The sequence below is a fragment of the Falco biarmicus genome, chromosome 5 (assembly GCF_023638135.1).
Source record: "Falco biarmicus isolate bFalBia1 chromosome 5, bFalBia1.pri, whole genome shotgun sequence".
Classification (NCBI taxonomy): Eukaryota; Metazoa; Chordata; class Aves; order Falconiformes; family Falconidae; genus Falco; species Falco biarmicus.
In genome coordinates, this window is record NC_079292.1 from 91,704,973 (window position 1) to 91,723,813 (window position 18,841).

Genomic DNA, 18,841 nt, shown 5'->3' on the forward strand with positions numbered 1-18,841 from the left:
GACCTGGTGGGTGCCTGTCTCTGCTCCCTGCCACGGGCTGGGAGAGGACAAGGCCACGCTGGGGTCATCGTGCTCAGGGGACATGGGCTGCAGTGAGCAAAAAACAGCCGAGTGCAGAGCAGGGGGGCATGGGGAGCCTGGAGGGGGTCACCGAAGGGTATAATAGAGCAGCAGCATCAGAGAGAAGGAAGCAAATTAAGTTTGTAGGGTGAACAGGCTCTTTATACAATAAGACTCATCTGTGGGAGAACTATTGCCTGGTGTAATCCTGCAGGGAGAGGGAGGCAAGAGATGGCTGGGGATTTCAGACAAGGACGCTTGGGCCAGTGGCTCTTAATCTAGGTGGCCAGGGCTGATGCCTTCTCCAATGCTCAGCTGCTCCTTTGTTTGGAGAAAATATTTTCAGGAGGAGTTCCAGCAGGTCCCACAGTGAGATGCTGTTTTGTGAGGCTCCCCTCATGGTGTGCCGCTGGCGCCGGCACAGAGCAGGTGCTCAGAGGGTGAGATCAGGCCATGATGAGCTGGCTGGCCAGCAAGAGGTCTGGGAAGAGCTCTCCAAGTCTATCCAGGCTCTCTGCCCCACTACAGCTCCAGATAACCTGCTGTGGAGTCCTGTCCTTGCCACACATCCCCCTGGTATCAGGCATCACCCCTTGGCAAGGCTGAGGAACCTCTGGTGCCACAGCTGCACCTGCTCCTCTCCCTCCTTCTTACTCAGCACCCGGTATGTCTCGTTTCTGAGGCAGCTGCGACGAGTCACCTGCAAGGAGAGCCTGAGTTCATAAGGCTGCTACCACTGCCCATCCTTCCCCCAAAGGAAAGGGGACCCCGATGATGGATGGCAACTGGAGGCTGGGGTGATGGGGGCACCAGAAGGAAGAGGGGAGAACCACCTGGAAAGTGGGAGGGGGAGGATGACAGCTGAACTGTGTGTTTCCTAAGGTATGGGCTAGTCCTCTGTCCTGCTCTGGTGGGTTTGGGTTTTGTACCACCTAGGAGGCACACAGCAGATGGGGGAGATTCCCCCCCTGCAGGGACATGCAGGGAAACCCTGATGGGTGGGATGCTTCCTACAGTTCCTCTGTCTCAACATTAGTGGTCGTCTCCACTCTTACAGCGTCTGTGCAAATCCCACCGCCTCAATTACTCACCAGCTGCACTTGCATCACTGTCACACCCCCAAACACACCCAACTCTGTCCTACTGGAGGGAAAAGCAGTGGGCTGGTGAGTCTTGCAGGGACTCGGTGCTGTTGTGGAGGGGTCAGCCACAGAGAAGGCTGTGTGAAGGGCGGTGCAGCCTGCTTCTCACCCGCTGGTTGTAGAGGCTCTGCTGGAGGCATTGGTGGCTCTTGAACACGCAGTAGTTGGGGTGCTGAAGTCCATCTGAGTCGCAGATCTGGGAAGGTGGGAATGAAGGCCAGAGAAAGAGGAAGAGGAGAAGGAGGGGTGGGAGCATCCACAGGGCACCTACCTGGCTCTGGGCATCTCCATCTTGGAAGGCGGCGTACTCTGCCTTCAGCCAGAGGCTCACACGAGGGTCCTCACAGCCATGGGTGGCTATCCGGCTGCACCAGTACTCTGCCCTCAGCCCTCTGAAAACCTCCATGCCATGGTACTCTGAGGTCTCTGGGGAGCTGGTCTGCAGAGGAGGGGGATAAAGAGAGCGATGTTTCTTCCTCCCCTTCCCCACCACCCAGCCTAGGCTGCTCCTCAGAGGCCAGCAGGACATGCAGCATACCCAGTACCTTGTTGCCTGCAGCCTGATGCTGGGCTGAGATCTGAGGGTTGATGTAGGTGCTGAAGTTGCCTGTCTTGCAGTGAACACGGTTCAGGTTTTTCATATTCTGACACTGTTCCCTCTTCAGTGAGCAGAAAGCACAGTCAGGGCACAGGTCCATGTGACGCCGCCCAAGGCTGTCACACACCTAGGGTGGATGTAGTGGGGAGGTCAGGGGGGGAAAAGGAGACCGAGGACCTCCCATGTCCTTGCTCTGGCTTGGATCTTGCTGCTGGTCACCCAGGTCAGCTTCTCCCAGGAGGTGGCACCTGAAGGGACAGTGCTGACGAGCTCTGGCCACCAGAGCATTGTGGTCAGCACTGCAGAGAGGCCTGCACACAGTGGGGGTCAAATGGGGACATCAGCATCTTTACCAAATCTCCAAACCCGAGGACTCTCTCTTCCATCTCCTTCCAGATCTGGGTGACCGCTGATGAGACACAGTTTCCCTCCAGCACCGCATAGCACAGGATCATCACTGCCTCATCATTCTTCAGGGCTAAAAGGCTGACAGAGAAAGGGATGAAGTCAAGTCTCATCTCTTGTCACAAGCTGAAGAGGTAGACCTCTGGTTAAAAAATGAAAGGGGAGAAAACACACCCTTCCCAAAGTAGCAAAAAAACCCTTCCCAAAGAAACCTTGGCTAACCTGCATGGAGGAATGGGGGTACATGCAGAGTCTGTATCTGCGTGTGTAACGTGGAGGCTCCGGGGGGTGTGTGTGTACATTTGGGAGCACGTGAGAGGGACAGGCTGAGGAGCACAGCTTGAGGAACTTCCCCAGGGATCCTGCAGCAGCCCCTGCCTGGTTTTGTCCACCTGAGTGCACAGCAGGGAGATGTTTGTTAGAGGTCTGCTGAGTGTTGACCGTGGGGCAGCCCCATTTGGGTCTGGAGTAGGTAACTTCCAAAGTCTCCCTCCTGCTTGAGCCAATGTATTTGACAGAAAGGGGAAAAAATCGGTAACAACGAATTAACTGTTCATCCAAACTGACATGGGAAGGAAGCTAAAGGTAGAAAATTTAATGACAGTGTGATAAGGACAATAAAAATATTTTGCCTCTCTTAGGAACAGTAGAAATTGTAGACATGGTACAGAAATGTTATTAGACAGGAATGGTGTCAGTTATCAGCAACAGTGCAGAAGAGGTAAAAATGCTCATTAGACATTTGTCTCCTGTGCCTACAAACAAAACCAGTGATAAATAAACAAGCTTTGATCTGGCAGAAAGTAAGAAGATAAGAGCAACAATTGCTTATGTTAAAATGCTTTCAAAATCCATGCATGGGCTAACCTCTATGGAGAAGTTTTCCTAAGTGCAGCTGAAACTTCTTGGAGACCTTTAGATTAGCATTAAAAAAATAAAAATGATCTGGAGAACCTGGAGGGAGGTCATGAAGATGACATTTCCTAAGGCCTGGAAAACACTCAGAGCGAGAAGCTTAGCTGAGCAAAGACACTTGTGGGTGGCCCCTCAGTCTGTCAGTGCTGGCACCAAGGTGGGGATCAGCTGGAAGGCTCTCTCCATCAGCAGATGGAAAAGCAATGACTTTTGGTGACTGGAACTTGGGGCGAGACCCATTCAAAGCAGAAGTTAGCTACACATTCCTGACACAAAGAGTATTTGGTGTGGGAGTAGCTGATGGGGTGGTTTCTCCACAGCTTGGAGACATCAAAAAGATATCCTAAATTTCTCTTAGCAGAAAGGTCTGTACCTCGGCCACACAATGTTTCTCCTTCAGGGCTTGCCAGGCATGGCTCCATGCCCTGTGCTGAGCAAGAAGGCCAGGGTGAGTGATAGCAATTTAGCCTCCAGGCTAAAAGAGGTCACTCTCTCTGCTGTTAGGCTCTTAGGATTGTGCAGTGTGTGAAGAAGTCAAGTTGTAAGGAATGACTGGTGTTCACAGATCTATGGACATGTGAGAGGTACACACCATAAGCACAGGAACACACAGATGCTTGTCATTTGCACGGGGTTTGGCTGTGCGTCCATGTAGGAGAACACGGGTGAGCATTAGGGCTAACAGGCAGAAGCTTTGTACAGCTCCTTCACAGATGCCTGGGCACTGCCACACACCGTGGGGAAAGGAGCTCACAGCACGTGTCATGCACTGGCAGCGGGTCAGAAACGAGTGATCCTGTACCCAAACTGTTCACACTAACAAGCAGCAAATGAGCATGTCAGTATCTCTGAAGTTCTCTCTCACTCTACAAGAGAATCTGGACAATCTTAAGTCACAGAAAATACAATGAGTGCTATATTTTTTTAAAAACATTACAGTCAAGTTTGTTTTATCATAAAGCAGATGCTGCTCTAGCCTGCAACAAGGTGAGTGAAGATGTTCCTTTAACACACCATCCTGTACGGTGTACCATTCTGTACGGGCTGCAAAAGGTATGCTGTGGGGACAGACATGAAAAAATTACTGTGGTGCCAACCCACAGCACATTAACCACATCCCCTGAAAAAACAAGAACGGATGAAGATCTGGAAATCTGCATATTGCAAGCCTGTGCATCTTACTGCAATGCACCACAGTGTGACCAACCTGGTCAGAGGTTTGTGGAGGGAAAGGCTGAGTTCCAAGAGGACAGAAGAGTGCAAACTGAGGACAGCGGTGACAGATACCAACTGTTTCAGGCAAAGTTGGAAAGAATTACAATGTGCTGGTAAAAAAAAGAAAGAAACCCCACCTATCCTGCAGAGAATACTTCCAGAACCTGTGAGATCCTTTATGTCCACTCCTCCATCCTGTGGCTCCACATGATCCTTTTTATTTTTGGTTTTTCTTTGTTTCCTCTATAAACATTCAGACCATTTAGGATACTAAGAAGAAAAGGAAATTTGAAATTTAGAGCAAAAAGTCAGTGCTCATCCCACTTGAAAATCTTGTCTAGAGTTGTTCAATTCAACCTTCTCAGCTTTTTTCTGTGACTGGGAGCTAGACATCTCTGAGAGAAGAACCAGTGACAGCCCCCAAGGCACACCTAGCATTTCTCTTTTGTAAAGGATTGCTGTCTGCGTGGGGATTACCTGACACTGACAATTTTCTCTTAAGCAGTTGTAGCCCTGGAGAACAAGTGTTCAGTCCACATTTCGCTGATAAATCTGTGACAGCCAAAGGGAGTCCTTGCCACCTCTCAGATGCTTGACTGCTTAGGTGCAGCTGGATCTTTGCCTTCAAGATTTGGTAAACCATCTGGGTCATCTTGATGGGACTCACAAATTTCAATTAAGGACCCCGATCTTACTCTCCAAACTTATCTGAAAGAATTTAGCCACAAATATTGGCTATTGTTCCACTACTTGCTTGTTATTCCAGTGGCACGTGATTTGATTGCTTCTTCATCACACCAGGATGATCAAACCAGTAAAGTCAGAGGCACATTAATAGCCATTAAAAATTATATGAATAGCTCTGCTGTTTTCATCACCAAGGTAGAAAAAAGAAGAAAACTGTCCACCTTGCTGGACCTTTTTAAGAACAGCAAATAAATAACAACCTGAAGCTTTGAAAGCAACTGTTAATAAATGGGTTTTAACAGGCTTTGTTTTCTCCAACACATGTACTGGTCCAACAAGTGCAGCCTAAACAAGATGCAAATAGATGATTACAGGCAAAACAGGCAGTAAAAGGGAACTTTTCTAAAAAGAGTGCTTCCATAAGTAGCTTATAAGTAGCAGTAAAACATCTGCTGAGTGTTGATGACCTACTTGTTCAGAACAAACACAAAATCAGATGTGGGTAGGAGCCTCTGCTGCACAGCAAACTTTAGATTTACAGATCATGTTCGATATGATCAGCTCATGCAGGTCAGAAAGCCTCATATCAGTATGCACCACCTACTGACACTTTGCCTTTGGCCACATATGCAGCTGCACATGAACTGTGTCCATAACATCCGCTGACCCACCCAGGAAACTGAGTCGCACCATCAGCCTGAGGTTACCAAGAAATTCTGTTGCTCTGTCACATTCATTTCCTCCTCTGTCTCTGTTCTCCATTTCTGCTGTGAGTCTTTCTGACCTCACGGTTGCAAATTTATGAGTTGGTTTACCACCTTGGGGTGAGTGAAGGTACTTTTACATGATCCCCAAATAACAGCTAGTATCTTGAAAGCCACTGGGATACGTCAGGGGAATGGGTCTTACCCTGCATCACCAGACCCAGGGACGGGTCCTGAGCTCCTTGCTCGCTGGTGGGCATCTGCAATCCACCACGCCGTGGCACTAGGTGCAGCCAGGGCTTGTCCCTGGTTCCTCTCCTGGTGACGCCCAGTGCCCTGGCACCGCTCTTCAGTGCATCCAGCCACTCTCTCACTGCTGCTGCCTTATGGCAGTGCTGGGGCTTTGTGTCCCATCACAGAGGCATTACAGGCAAGCGGTACGGACCTGGCAGAGCATAACAGCACTGCTGCTGGTCCCCTACACTTGTTGACATGCTGCTGAGCTGTTTGTGGATGTGCAGAAGTTTCACCATACTTCAGGGAAAGCTATAGGTCTGTCTAAGGTGATTTCGAAATGCAAATCCCTTCCCAGCTTAGTACCTCTGCGCCTTAATGTCCTAACCACTGCTCTAGGAAAAGCCTAACAGGTACTGGGAGGCAGTGTTTCAAGGGGAATGGGAAAAAATATAATTAAGTAGAATCTGTGGGCTGAGATCAGTAATTGCTTGAAGGCAAAAGGAGAAAACTTCAGATAAAAGCCTATCTTGCTTAAGCATCTTGAGACATGGAGTGACACACATAGACCATACTTCAGCGATATCTCAAGAATACTGGTTGACAACGTTCACCTCTCCCTCAGCGTAATGACAAGGATTTGGACCATTAACTTTCAGCTGCTGAACCTCCTTGATATTGGATGGCTGTGTGAGGTGGAGTGAATACCTGAGGCAAGCAGAAAAGAGGATAAAGAGCAAACAGCAGCTTTCCAGCACTTTGTAACTTCTGATTTTTTTTTTTTTTGGGGGGTGGGGGTGATTGCTGCAGGAAACTAAAACCACCAAGGAAAAAGCCATTCTTAGCAGCTTCAGGATAAAAAAAAGAGAACTTGGCCTGCAGGCAAGAAGGCAGGCAGGCTGGCTAGGTACCTGACAGATCAAACCCAGCAGGTAACCTAATGCAGGAGCTGTTGGGAAAACGGGAAAATAATGCCTGCCCAAGGGCTCAGGATGCACAGACAAGGGAAAAACTGTATTTTGTAAACACCTCTGTCCTGTTGACCCACACAATATTGCAGCCTTTTACCTCTGCCCCCGGGACACTGAGAGACCCCTGCTTTGAGAGTCCCAAAAGCCTACAAGCATTTGAATTTCTTCTAGCTTGCTGGCGAGAAGACTACCTGCCATGTTACGGCTCCCCTTTCACAGCTAGCTGCACACAGTAACAATACGGAGGCACTAAATTGGGCCCTGGCCTCACTGAATGTCCAAAAGGTACCACTACGTAATCCTCAAGTGACAGCTAGTTTCTGAAAGAGGTGTCAGGGGAACGGGCCCCATCCCGCACTGTCAGACCCAGGGTGGAAAAACAATAATTGTGAAAGAATGAGGATAATTCAAAAAGAGGTTTTTTTTTTTTTTCCTGGAGATAGTATTTTTAATAAAGGATCTAGTGATAAAATTAAAGCTGTTGGGGCTGAAGTACATAAGCACCACAAGGACTGTTTGGAGGGGTAAAGCAGGAGGAGGAGGATGTAGCCCCTGGGAGGGCTTGGCTCGTCCTTGCTGTGGAAGCAGGGCTCACATGAACCAGGAGCATCCACACGCAAATACCAACAGGATGAGGTCTGCATCCGGGACAGCCATGATGCTGAAAGGAGTGTAGGGGTCATAGCGGATGAACAACACAACAGTGGGAAGCCCTGGGAAAAAGGGCAAATGCAATTCTTGTGCAAACAGAAGAGCAGGGAAGAGAAGGGAGGTTGACCTCCTCCTGTGTACCCAACTGCTGAAACCCATCACTGAATGGTGCATGCAGAGCTGAAGTGTGTGGATGTTTTAAAGGGACACTAAAAATTGCCGCAGAGAGTGAGAGTTATGCGAGCTTTATAATGTAGAAGCTACAGAGCTCTTTTTAGCTTATTGCAGGATTGAATCATGGTATACAGGTAACTTTGAGGAAAGGCAATAATGAGAAATAAATAGCTCTTTAATCACAGGGCAGAAAGCATAGTAAGAACTAAAAATTGAGAATAAGTGCAATAAGGGACAAATTTTCCCCCCCCATGATGATTCACTGCTAGCAGAAAGGCCACAAAAGTATGCTCCAAATTCTTCACCTTGTTATGTTACTACCTTTGCCCTGTCTGTCTCTAAAGGTCACAGCTAGCTTCATCAGGTACCATCAAAGCTGGTAGAGCTACCAGAGCAGCTGCCACAAGCAGGGCTGAGTGAGCAAGGATGGATGTCCTACTAGACATCAGACCCTAGGGAAGACACACAGCCCTGGGCTCAGTGCCCACACAACCCCGCGCCCCTTGTGTTAAACCGGACGTCGAATGGCACCTGTGCATGCTGAATGGTCCCACCCAGCACTGCTCCTCTTGCTGGAATGGAAAAGCCTCAAAGCATTTACCCCTTTTTTAGGTCATACTTTGAAGTCCCTTTGAGAGGAGGTGGGATGTGGTGAGCAGCAAAGCTGACAGGCGTGGTCTATCTTGCCTTTTTATCCTCACTTGAATTTAAGCTTTGCTTAGTATGATTGATGGGGCTCAGCTGCCAGGTTACAGACACAGTCAGCATTAGTGTCTTTGAGAAACTCTGCAGCAGAATAGCGAGTGTCATCTGCAATCACAGCAGTCCCTCAATAATCCCAATATAACTAAATCAGAGCAAGGCTCAATTTCAGAGGCAGGAAAAATGAACATATCCTCAATGAAACACAGTTTTGCCTCAGAGTACGTACCCCAGTAAAAATTTGCCAGGCAGTAAAAGCCTCATACAGTATTAGGAAGGAGGATGACATAAGTTACAACCTTGCAACAGAACAGTTACAGCTTTAACAATGCAATGCAATTCATTTTTACATGCAGAAGTGGGATCTCTGGCTCAACTGTAGTAGTATGCAGTGTGTTTAATAGAAACCACAGACTGCAATCATGCACAAAACCTGTGTGGTAACAGGAACATCAGTAGCCGGCAACAGAGCCAAAGCAAAACGACTTCTCTGTGAAAACCACATCTAGACAGCATTCTGTCTGCTGTTGGCAAGCAAAACAACCCTTGCATCTCAGTCAAGGCAAGTGATCCTCAGCCACAAAGTACTAAAGGTACAGCAAGTAAGTTGAGTGAAAACACAGGATCCTTTTGCAGCTCGCGAGCCCCAGCTGCCTGAGGATCAAGGCAAATGGATCCTGGCAGATCAGCTGGGAAGAGCTCAAGATGTTCGACAAGCTCCTACAGCATCCCAAGGCTGGGGGAGCCAAGAAGGTGTGTAAAAGGACTGCAGCAAGCTGGACTGTCGCAGGGCCCTGTGCTGAACTGGCATGCAGCTGCTTTCAAAGCCAGACCAGGCAACCAGGGCAATGCACAGCTCCAGAGTGCAGAGGTGTGCATGTGCTCGGGCAGAAGCAGTGGTCCTGCACAGCCAGGAGCAAGGCTCTGTGCTCCCGGCTCTGTCTCCTAGCCCAGGACTGCTTTTGCTCTACCTGGGCAAGGATGGAGCGCTCCTCAGGCCAGACTGTTTTTAAGAAACATCTGCCTCATGTTGAATGCAGAGAGGCAAGGAACACAGAGAGACACAAGCTTACTCCAGCAGCCCAAGGACCCATGTTGGCAAGGAAGCTATTTCTGCAGGTCATCCGTACTCCTCAGAGACGTGAGCTGGGGGAAGATGAGTGCAGATGTGGTTGCACGCTGCAGATGGCCACGGTGTGAGGACACACGTGCATGGGAAAAAGCCCTGCCTGCATCTAAGGCCCAGCTTAAATGCACTTTGCTCATGACATGAGGACAGTAACGTTGTCAGGCGCTAGCAGCACTGGGTCACCCTCTCCCTGCTTTACTCTGTGCTGGAGCAGGGGTCCCTGAGGGGCTCCCCAAGTACATTTCTGCTCTGTATGGGACAGCTTGCTCCAGAAAACCTTCCTGTGCTCACCAGCTGCTCAGGGCAGGGGCACAAATGCCATAGGATTACCACGTGAGGACAGCCCTGCATGGGTGGTGTGTGGTACCCTGCCCAGAGGGGAGACAGGTCTTCCACTTACCTGCCACGGGGGGCTGTTTCCTGCACCCTCTCTGCAGTGCTGCCTGACATGCTCTCTGGGTGTGACTTGGAGTCTGGAGAAGGGCCCTCAGTGCCCAGGGATGTCTCCAAGGAGAGGGCTGAGTGGATCAGCTGCCAGATGTTGTTCTGTAGGCGTTGCTCCCAGGCTTGCTCTGTGCGGTCAGGGGATCTCAGCCTGGGAGGCAAGGAGGCTGGGACCAGCAGGGTTGGTGGGAGCGCAGGCAGCCCCCTGTCCTGTGGGGGTCTCAGCACCCCTGGCGTGGCTGTGGAAACATTCCTCAGCAGTGGTTTCTGACTTGACAGTGCATAGGAGTACTTCAGGAGACTGTCCACATTGGCACGCAGCAGGGCATCGACGTGCAAGAGAGAAGCCTGCTCTGGAGCTGGGGAGAGAGTGGGATGGGGGGGCTGAGGGCACCTTCCTGAGGCCAGCCAGAAAGCTGCTGGGGGGAGCGGGGGAAGAGTAGCTACAGGAGATATGCAGGCAAGCAGGGGCACACAGCACAGCTTGGTGTAGCCATACCTTCTTCTGTAGGGGAGCTTTTGCCCCTTGCCCAGGAGCCCACAGCATGGGGTTGCTCTGTCATGAGGAGTTTTTTTTGAGGAGACAAACTGGAACATGGGATTCGCTGGGTGGAGGAGAGAGGGAGAAACATGAATCTCACTGTGTTATCTTCCCTTCCTCCTCACCCCTTCCATCTCCCAAGATATATTCCCCCTTGCCCTGTATCCTGTGCACCACCTTGGTATAGAACTGGCGTTTGAAGCAGCGGTACTGGGTGAACTGGCAGAAGGTCTGAAACCACGGAGCCTCAGGGAAGTCACAGCAGACTGGCCCTGGAGAGGGGAGAGAGAGAGAGATGTGGGATGGGGGCAGGCCACAGGTTTTGGCATCTGCCCCCTTGACCTGGGCAGAGCAAGAGCTGGGGACCTCTTGGATGGCTGCTTTCAGAGTGCTAGTGGCTGAAGGGAAAGTCAAAGCTGTCTGACCCCACGTGGAGATCACAGCCTTGTGCTATTATGGCTTCCAATCCCAGGTGCCACATGCACTTTCCCTCCAAACTACCCACGGTTTCAGTTAGTCCTTCTGCCCTTTTTCACATGGTTATCTTCCCTTTTACAAAGACCCAAACCTCCTGTTTCCAGGATCTAATAAGGACTCTGTTATTAGTCCTTCAAGGGTTTAAAAAAAATAACCAAACAACAACAAAAGGCAAGCAGGTGTGTGATGGCTTAAAAAGATGACCAGACTGTGACTGGGAACACCACAGGAGACCACCTCTTCAGGGGAAAAAAAAAAAAAAAAAAAAAAAAAAAAAAAAAAAAAAAAAAAAAAAAAGTTTGACATTGATTCCAGCCATGCAGGGGATGGAGGAAAGTCCACAGGGCCAAGATGCTGCTGGCAAGTCCTGTGCCTGTACACACGTGCACCATAATCCTGCCCAGTGCTGCCAACACTACTGCCTCAAAAGCTACAGCTCCTCCTGCAGCGATTGTGGGAGAGCTGAGGTCATGCAGGAGAGCAAAAAACTCTGGGACATTTGGGGAGGGGGGTAGCCTTGTGCTCCCTCTGCTCTGCGAGTGCATGGCCCAGCTAGCAGAGCCAGCCCTTTGTGCATGCTGAATGGGTCAAGTGCCAGCTGAGACGAAGGAGGCTGGCAGTAGAGTTGCAGTGCTCTCCTGTTGGTTATTTGTGCAGCATCTTTTATGCTGTATGTACTCCTTCACTTGTGCTGAGCACATGGATTCACCAGCAATAGTAGAATTTCAGGTATTCACTAGGATCCCAGCCCAGAAAATTACCCAAGCTGGAGGTAACATGCCAGATCCCCACCCTGTCCCTTGGTGATGCCTTACGCAATCTCTCCAGGACACAGGCGACAGGGACTCACCGAGAGCAATGCCCGTGCACATGTACTGGGAGCTGCAGAGCTCCAGTTCATCACATAGCCGCTACTTACAAAGGAGCATTGCTACCTCTGAGCAGTGGAGGATGCCCAGCCCTTTGCTATCCCCAGCATTAGCCTGGCTCTCCTGGGCCAGGACCGCATCCCCAGCAAAGCGTGCCAGACCAGGCATATTGGAGCTTGGAGTATTACAGCCTGCTGTGTCCTGTTACAAACCATTCCCACAATGATACAGAAACTTTCCATTTTGGGGTGAGGGGAGAAGAAAAGTACATCTTCATTCCAGTACCTGGGAAGTGAAGGAAAACTTGACACAGTTAAAATTTCCTGTGGGCTCTCTTTGCTGTCTCTAGATTTTCATTGTGGCTCAGCTCTCCCACAGCCTGTCGAACGCTGGTGGCATTGCCTGACGAGCAGCTCACCTCCTTCAGCACTGATCCCCATCTCCTCATTTCTCTCAGCTCATCTCCCCTGCAGAGATACTAGTCTACCTCTGAATCCTCTGACCTTCCTGCCAAAGGGAGACATTCCCAGCACCAACTGCTTAATCAATATGATCTTCTGCCTCTTTCCTCTGCTCGTCCTGCCCATGTGTTTGCTGCAAACAGCACAGCTTCTGCTGAGCGTCAGGAAGCCACCCCCTTGGGCTTTGTGGCCAACTCCACCTGCATGAGATCCCAGCATGGGGGTGGGGAGGTGGGTGGGCAATTAATTAACAATTGCATCATCACTAAAAGGTGGAACCAGCTGAAGTATTTGCATACTCTCATCAGGAAACATCCTCCTGACTCTCATCTTCCACAGCAGTGTTGAAAGGCTCTGTGTAGGCTTCCCCTGTCTAAAACACAGCGTAGCTGCTCTCCTCAGCACCACGCCTAAAGAGGCACAATTAATGCTCACGAATATTTGACTGCAGACAGCATTGCCATTTATCTGTGGGGACAGTGGAGACAAAATATGTGAGGGCACATGCACTGCCACGTCCACTCAGCCTCTCAGCTGGTTTGTAACACATGCTAAAATAGCCCCAAAACTGGGGAAAAGGGAACACAGAGGGGAATAAAGTTTGCCAGATGGGCCTGTTGGGCTGAGGGCTGGAGGAAAAAGTAGCAAAGAGGGCATCCTGCAAAATTGTCCCATCTTCTGGCATTCCCAGATGCTCCTGCTGCTGGCAGCTGAGCCTCCGAAAGCAGCAGGAGTGGAAGCATGGCTGGATATGCCAAAAAGCGGTGCCAGTGTGCTGGGCATCACCAGGAGAGGAACCAGGGACAGGCCCTAGGTACACATAACACCATGGCATCATGGATTGCAGGTGTCCTCAAGCGAGGGAGGAGCCCAGGACCCATCCCTGGGTCTGGTGATGCAGGGTGGGACCTGTTCCCCTGACACAGCTGCAGAAACAAGCAAGAAATAGTTGCCCTCATGCTGCAGTCCAAATAAGCACAGTTGGCTGATCGTTCAGTTCATTGACGTTCATAGCTAAATATAAAGACATATTTTTTATGACAAAAATTGTTCCTATTTTTTTTCCTCTGAAGAAAAATACAACAGAAGTAGTCCCAAGTTTTTCAGCTGCACAGATATAATTATGCCACTTAAATTCTCTGATGCAGGGGTGCAGAGAAAGTATGACTGCAGAGATTTAAAGGGTGCTGTTGCTATGGTGTTTTCTGAACTGGGATGTTTCTTGGCTCCTGAAATGTTAAACACTTAAAAAAGCAGCTTATCAGCTCATGCTTTCTTAAAGGCCCACAGAAGCCCATGAGCCAAGCTTCTGTGTTAAACCCTAGCTGAAGCTGGAAGGAGCCGATCAGGTTGTAAGGTGTACTGTTGGCGGGAGACGATGAGCTTCAGTGAGTTTCAGAAAACTGCAGCCAGTTTTTTTCCCCTGCCACCCCACCGACAGACATGTGGAGGAACTGAAGAGCTCAGCAAAGGGCCACTGAAGTGGTCGTGGCTTTCAGCCCGTGACCTGTGAAGAGAAGCTGTACTTGTTCTGCTGGATGGAGAAGAGAGGCAGCCCACGAGGACCCAAAGGAAGGCTACACGATGACAAAGTCAGACTCTTCTTGGTGGTGCCAGATGACACAAGAGGGAAAAAACTGCAGATTCCTGCTTAGGAGGTTAGGACTGGCCATCAGGAAAAGACTTTTTCTTCAGGAAAGGTGTGCAGACTGGAAGGGCTACCCAGAGAGGCCACAAAACCAAACTCCCTTGCACAAATCCAGGGTGCCCTAGTGCTGGGAGTATCCTGCTTTGAGCTGGCTAGACACCCCAAAACGGAGCCATCCCACCACCATTCCCACAAGCCCGTGGCATTTTGGGGCAGAGAAACAGCTGGCGCTGCCCCAGCTGGGGCAATGCCCACATCTCCCCGTGGAGGTGGGCTGATACCTTCAGGGACGTGGCCGTGGTTCTCCTCCTGGTCCAGCTGCAGGATGGTGGAGCTGAGGCAGCCTTGTGCCTGGCGCAGCTGGCAGAGCATGGCTGCCTTCCAGGGGGGCCCCAGGCTGGCGAAGAAGAGCTGGTACTCGCTGTCCGACAGCGGGCTGCCTGGAGCAGGAGGCACCGGTGGAGCTGCAGAGAACGTCAGCACGGTCAGCAGCCCTGGGGGAGAAGCAGGCTGCGGTGAGCCCTCCCTGACGGGGCGAGCAGCGGGTGGGAATGGGAGAGCAGCTGGCAGGGTGGCCTGATCCTGTCTGCTAGCGCTGAGTGGGGCACTGGGCTGAGCTGGCCTGGACTGCCACCACCACACCTGCTTGTGGGGCCCCAGGGGAACCAGAAGCCCTGGGGAAAAAGGGGGGAGAAAGAATGGAGAAGAAGGGAAAAAAGAGAAAAAGGAAAAAAAAAGTAAAAGAAAAAAAATAAAAAAGAGAAAAAAGAATGACCTGCAAATAAAAAAAAGAAAAAGAAGAAAACAGAACTAAGTACAAATAGAAGAAAGTAAAAACGGGAAGAGAAGAATGAAAAAAGAATGAAGAAAAAAAGAAAAAATAAAGAAAAAAAGAAATAAAAAAGAATGAAGGAAAAAGAAAAAAGAATTAAGAAAAAGAATGAAGAAAAATAAAAAAGAAAAAGGAGAAGAAAAAAAAAGAAAGAAGAAAAAGAAAACTTTTTAAAAGAATTTAAGTCAGGGGTTTTTGAGTTTGGTTTGGTTTGCACTGGGGGGAGGTGTTTTGATCTTTGGATTTGTTTCATTTTTTGGGTTTTTTTTGGTCACCCCCCCCCGGAGCCCCTGCCCAGCTCCCCGCTGCCCCGGGGGCACCCACCATGGCGCAGCCCTGCCGTGAGCCGCCCCGCCGCCATGCCCGGCCCGCGCCCCTCGGCGGGCACCGTGTCCCCTTCCCCCGCCCCCGACAGCCGCCTCCGCTCCTGCCCCGGCCCCCCCGCCCGGGGGCTCCAGCCTCCGGCCCCGGCCCTGGGCTGCCCGCCCGGCCGCGCAGGCCTCGCTCACCCGCCAGGCAGCGCCACCCCGGCATGGCCGCCGCAGGCCTCGCCGCTCGGTGGCCCTGGTGACGGTGCAGGGGGCAGGGACAGTGTAACGGCTGTGCGCCCGTGCCTGTGGGGGTGCGGGAGACAGGCGCCCCCGGGAGGAAGGGGGAAGCCGGGCGTGGGGAGAGGCAGGGGGCCGGCGCCCCCGCTGCTAGGCAACATGGCGCTGGCAGCTTGGCAACGGCAGCTGAGGCCTGGCCAGGCTCCCCGGCGGGCCTGCGCCCCAGAGCGCTCTGTGCCCTCCTGCAGCAGAAGGAAGACAAAAACCTGTTCCACTTGCAGGGGACTGAGACTCACCTCGTGCCCCCCCAGGAGCGTCCCCACGCTGGCCTGCTTCAGGACGTGGGGGGAAGCCAGCCTGATCTCCCCCAGGCAGCCATGTCCTCCGGTGAACCCCCAGCAAGTCCCAGGAGCACCAGCCAGCCTTCCTCTGCCCCCCGCCGCTGCCCTGCGCACCGCTCTGCACGGGAAAGCCTTCTCAGGCCAAAGCAGGAATGGTGCCAGCCAAAGGGGCTCTGGGGTGGCCAGTGCGGAGGTGCCCAGAGCCCCACACGGCTGGTTTTGGGGGACACCAAACCCACGTGCCTGTGCCCAGTTCTTACGACAGAGACCAAAGCGTGAGGCACAGATGCAGTGACCCACGTGTGCACCCCACGAATTGCAGCCGACACGGCGCTTCCCACGGCTGGGCACTTTCTGATGTGAGAGGGAAAGACATGACCATAACCATCCTGGGCAAGCAGCTGTCAGGGTGCTTGGAAAGAAAATGCTTGGCACAGCAGCAACAAGAACTGCAGCTGTAAGCAAGATGCAGGGTGGCACAGCGGCTTTGTGTGTCCCCTGAATCACCCCACAGCCCCAGCTCGGCTGCAAAGTGACACCCTTGCAGAACAGAAGAGGAGCTGCAGGCAGAGCAGAGAAGTCTGCTGCTTCCCAGCGTGGCACGATGCTGCTGAAGAAGTCGCTTCTGTCTCAAATTGTGGGAGACTGGAGCAGCGCTGCTGGATGCAGCAGCTGCAGGGAGTGCTGTGGGTGCGCCGGCTGCGACTGCAGGGCTGACATGTCGCCTGCCACTACCCGGGGTGGCCATGAAGGCTGTCAAGGCAAAAGCTGAAATCACTCCAGCCACGCGGTCCATTAAAAAGGTGTCTGGCAACTGCATGTAGCTCTGTGAGTCCTTGCAGGAGACAGGCTGTAGTTTGTTATGAGATGTCTTGTTGGATGCCAGTGTTTCTGAGAAGCTTGAAGCTTGACCATTTAACGACAGCACTGAGTTTTAGGATGTTTTTCCAGCTTCTTAGAAAGACAGTGAGCTGGGGACATTTTCCAGCTAGCTCTTGCCGCTCACATTAAAACGGGCAACGCTGCTGGGGCTTACAAATTTTAGCATGTCCCTGGTCTTCCATTGCTTAGCTTGAGACATCCTGCTAATTAGCTGATTTTAGAGAACTCCAGGGCCTTCAGCTCCCCAATTCTGTTAATCCCCACTGCTCCCCCATGACAACAGAGCCCAGGCTGAGTTCTGTTGTCCTGACTTGAGTGGCTTCCCAGGGGAGCTCAGTGCTGACCTTGGTGGCTGAAGGAAATGCATGACCTAGGAAAACATACTGGTACAGCATGTTATGCAGTGTTACTAACGTCTGGCAGGTGCTGGCTACACAGCCTGGGTCTACATGTGCCAGCAAGAGATTTATGGTGTATGAAAACAGGAAACAAGAATGAACGGACCAGAGCCCCCAGACGTACACTGAGAACTCAAACACAAGGCAGAAGATGAAAGAGCTGTCAAAGAAGTCATCCTTGGTTGATGCTCTAGTAGCAATGCCTGTGGGAGCTACTGTATATTTGGAAAGGGGGAGGTTAGTGATGTGAGGGCAGGTTGGCTACTTAGCACTTGTCATGCACTGTGGCATACCCTGGATTGGGTTCAGGTTGTCAAAATCCTTCAGGGAACGCCTACAGTCCACAAGTGTGTTGAGAAGCTAGCTAGTCTGCAACGTGCACCCACAAGGTGGGGAGACTGCTTGTGCAGGAGGCACCGCTGTGCTGTTCGGATAGGTTTGTGCCAGCTGGGCACTTGTGTTTTAAGGTTCTGCAAAAAAGAAGTCATCCTTGGGGGAGGGGTGAGGGCAGGAGGAAGAGCAGTTTGGACAGGACGCATCAGTGCTGCAAGCTGTGGGGAGGTCTACTCCCTACTGCTGCATCAAGCAATTATACTGGTCAGTACTGCATGGTACAGGGGTGAGGCTGATTCCGGTGTTTTCTGGTTTCTGAGGGCTAACTTGGCACCTTTAAGGCTCTACCCCTGATGATGCATTACAGGCTGTATAATTTTTGCACTGAAGCAAATTTGCAACCTCGTTTTCAGAGCCACCACAAAATGGAGTTTTCTGCAGATGGTGTTAGTGTGCTGGCCTGAGCTCTGTGACCTGATGATGCAGCTGCAACCCTCAGGCCTATGGAGTGCCTGATGCCACGCTGGGATGGTAGCAGCAGGGTAACAGCTCACTGGAGTTGGATTTTCCATGTTGCTATCAGATTGCTGTGCTGATTCTGAGCTTTGGAAGAGCCTGTCTGGTTTGTGAGGGACCATCCTTCCGCAGACAAGCTCCTCTTCCAAGTTAGTCTTCTTGTCTTAAATACTTTGGCTATTTCGCAGCATTTTCTGCTCTGCATGTTCCACCACAAACACCAGTAATGTCTGAAAACCTCTTGAAAACCACAGGACTGTGGCTCACAGACTCTTCTTCCTCTGCTACAAGGGTTATATTGCTCCTTCCTTCATCCGATGATAGAAAACATCAGACAATCAAGGTGAGCACCCAAAAATACCACCATCCTGGACACAAGGTGCTGAAACAATTGCCCATCCCTTTTTTCCCTCGCTACCTCGTGCAGGTACGTGGTATATTGTGCACTGTTCCTTAGGCCAGGACAGCTGAGGGCTGTGACCAGTGGGGGTGCGTAGCATGGCTCCTCAACACGCACGCTGGCCTAACTTGCCAAGAAAAAAGCATGCTCAGGCACACAGAGCGCTTAACCAAAGAAGTAACGATGGCTATATGGCTATGTTAGGCTGTGTCAGCTCTGTGAGTTAAATTGAGGGTGTTGGCAGGGAAAGAGTGCCTGATCAGCTCAAAAACTCATAAAGATGCAGGCTACAAAGATTAGGTGTGAATTCCAGACTCAGTGCCTTGTCAGGCAGCATCCCTAGAAAGCATGTGTCTTAAATAATTTGAAATGTAAGCAGAGATGATAGAAAAATGCTTCCAAAAACACCTGTTGGGGGAGGGGGGGGGAGTGATTTCAGAAAGGAAATTCTGGTAAAAATACCTAAATCTGTTCTTTCATGTTAGCTGGAGTGAAAAAATCAGAGTATTAGTACAGCCATAACAGTGCTGTTAACTGCAATATGTATATCGATATGTTGCCAGG

At 50.9% G+C, this 18,841-nt stretch overlaps 1 protein-coding gene across 2 annotated transcripts; it reads right to left on the minus strand.

Annotated features, from left to right (window-relative positions):
* Positions 1 to 200: 200 nt before the first annotated feature.
* On the minus strand, positions 201 to 15,479 carry ACRBP (acrosin binding protein). 2 transcript variants are annotated; one of them, XM_056339606.1, is made up of 10 exons: positions 15,369 to 15,479; positions 14,309 to 14,521; positions 10,750 to 10,844; positions 10,531 to 10,636; positions 9,988 to 10,390; positions 2,154 to 2,286; positions 1,748 to 1,927; positions 1,474 to 1,641; positions 1,312 to 1,398; positions 201 to 760 (listed from the first exon to the last, which is right to left on the minus strand). In XM_056339606.1, exons 1-10 carry the CDS (start codon positions 15,391 to 15,393, stop codon positions 647 to 649), a joined length of 1,524 nt encoding a protein of 507 aa, XP_056195581.1. In that variant the 5' UTR covers positions 15,394 to 15,479; the 3' UTR covers positions 201 to 646. The 2 variants fall into 2 exon arrangements, with proteins under 2 accessions (XP_056195581.1, XP_056195582.1); XM_056339607.1 differs by having other exon boundaries at positions 14,309 to 14,491; positions 15,369 to 15,455.
* Between the last annotated feature and the right edge of the window lie 3,362 nt (positions 15,480 to 18,841).

Coding starts and splice junctions, on each gene's coding strand:
- ACRBP (XM_056339606.1), bottom strand. CDS start 15,393: ATGCCGGGGTGGCGCTGCCTGGCGG. Junction 14,522..15,368: donor GGGGTGGCGCTGCCTGGCGG/GTGAGCGAGGCC, acceptor CTTCTCCCCCAG/GGCTGCTGACCGTGCTGACG. Junction 10,637..10,749: donor AACGCCAGTTCTATACCAAG/GTGGTGCACAGG, acceptor TCCTCCACCCAG/CGAATCCCATGTTCCAGTTT.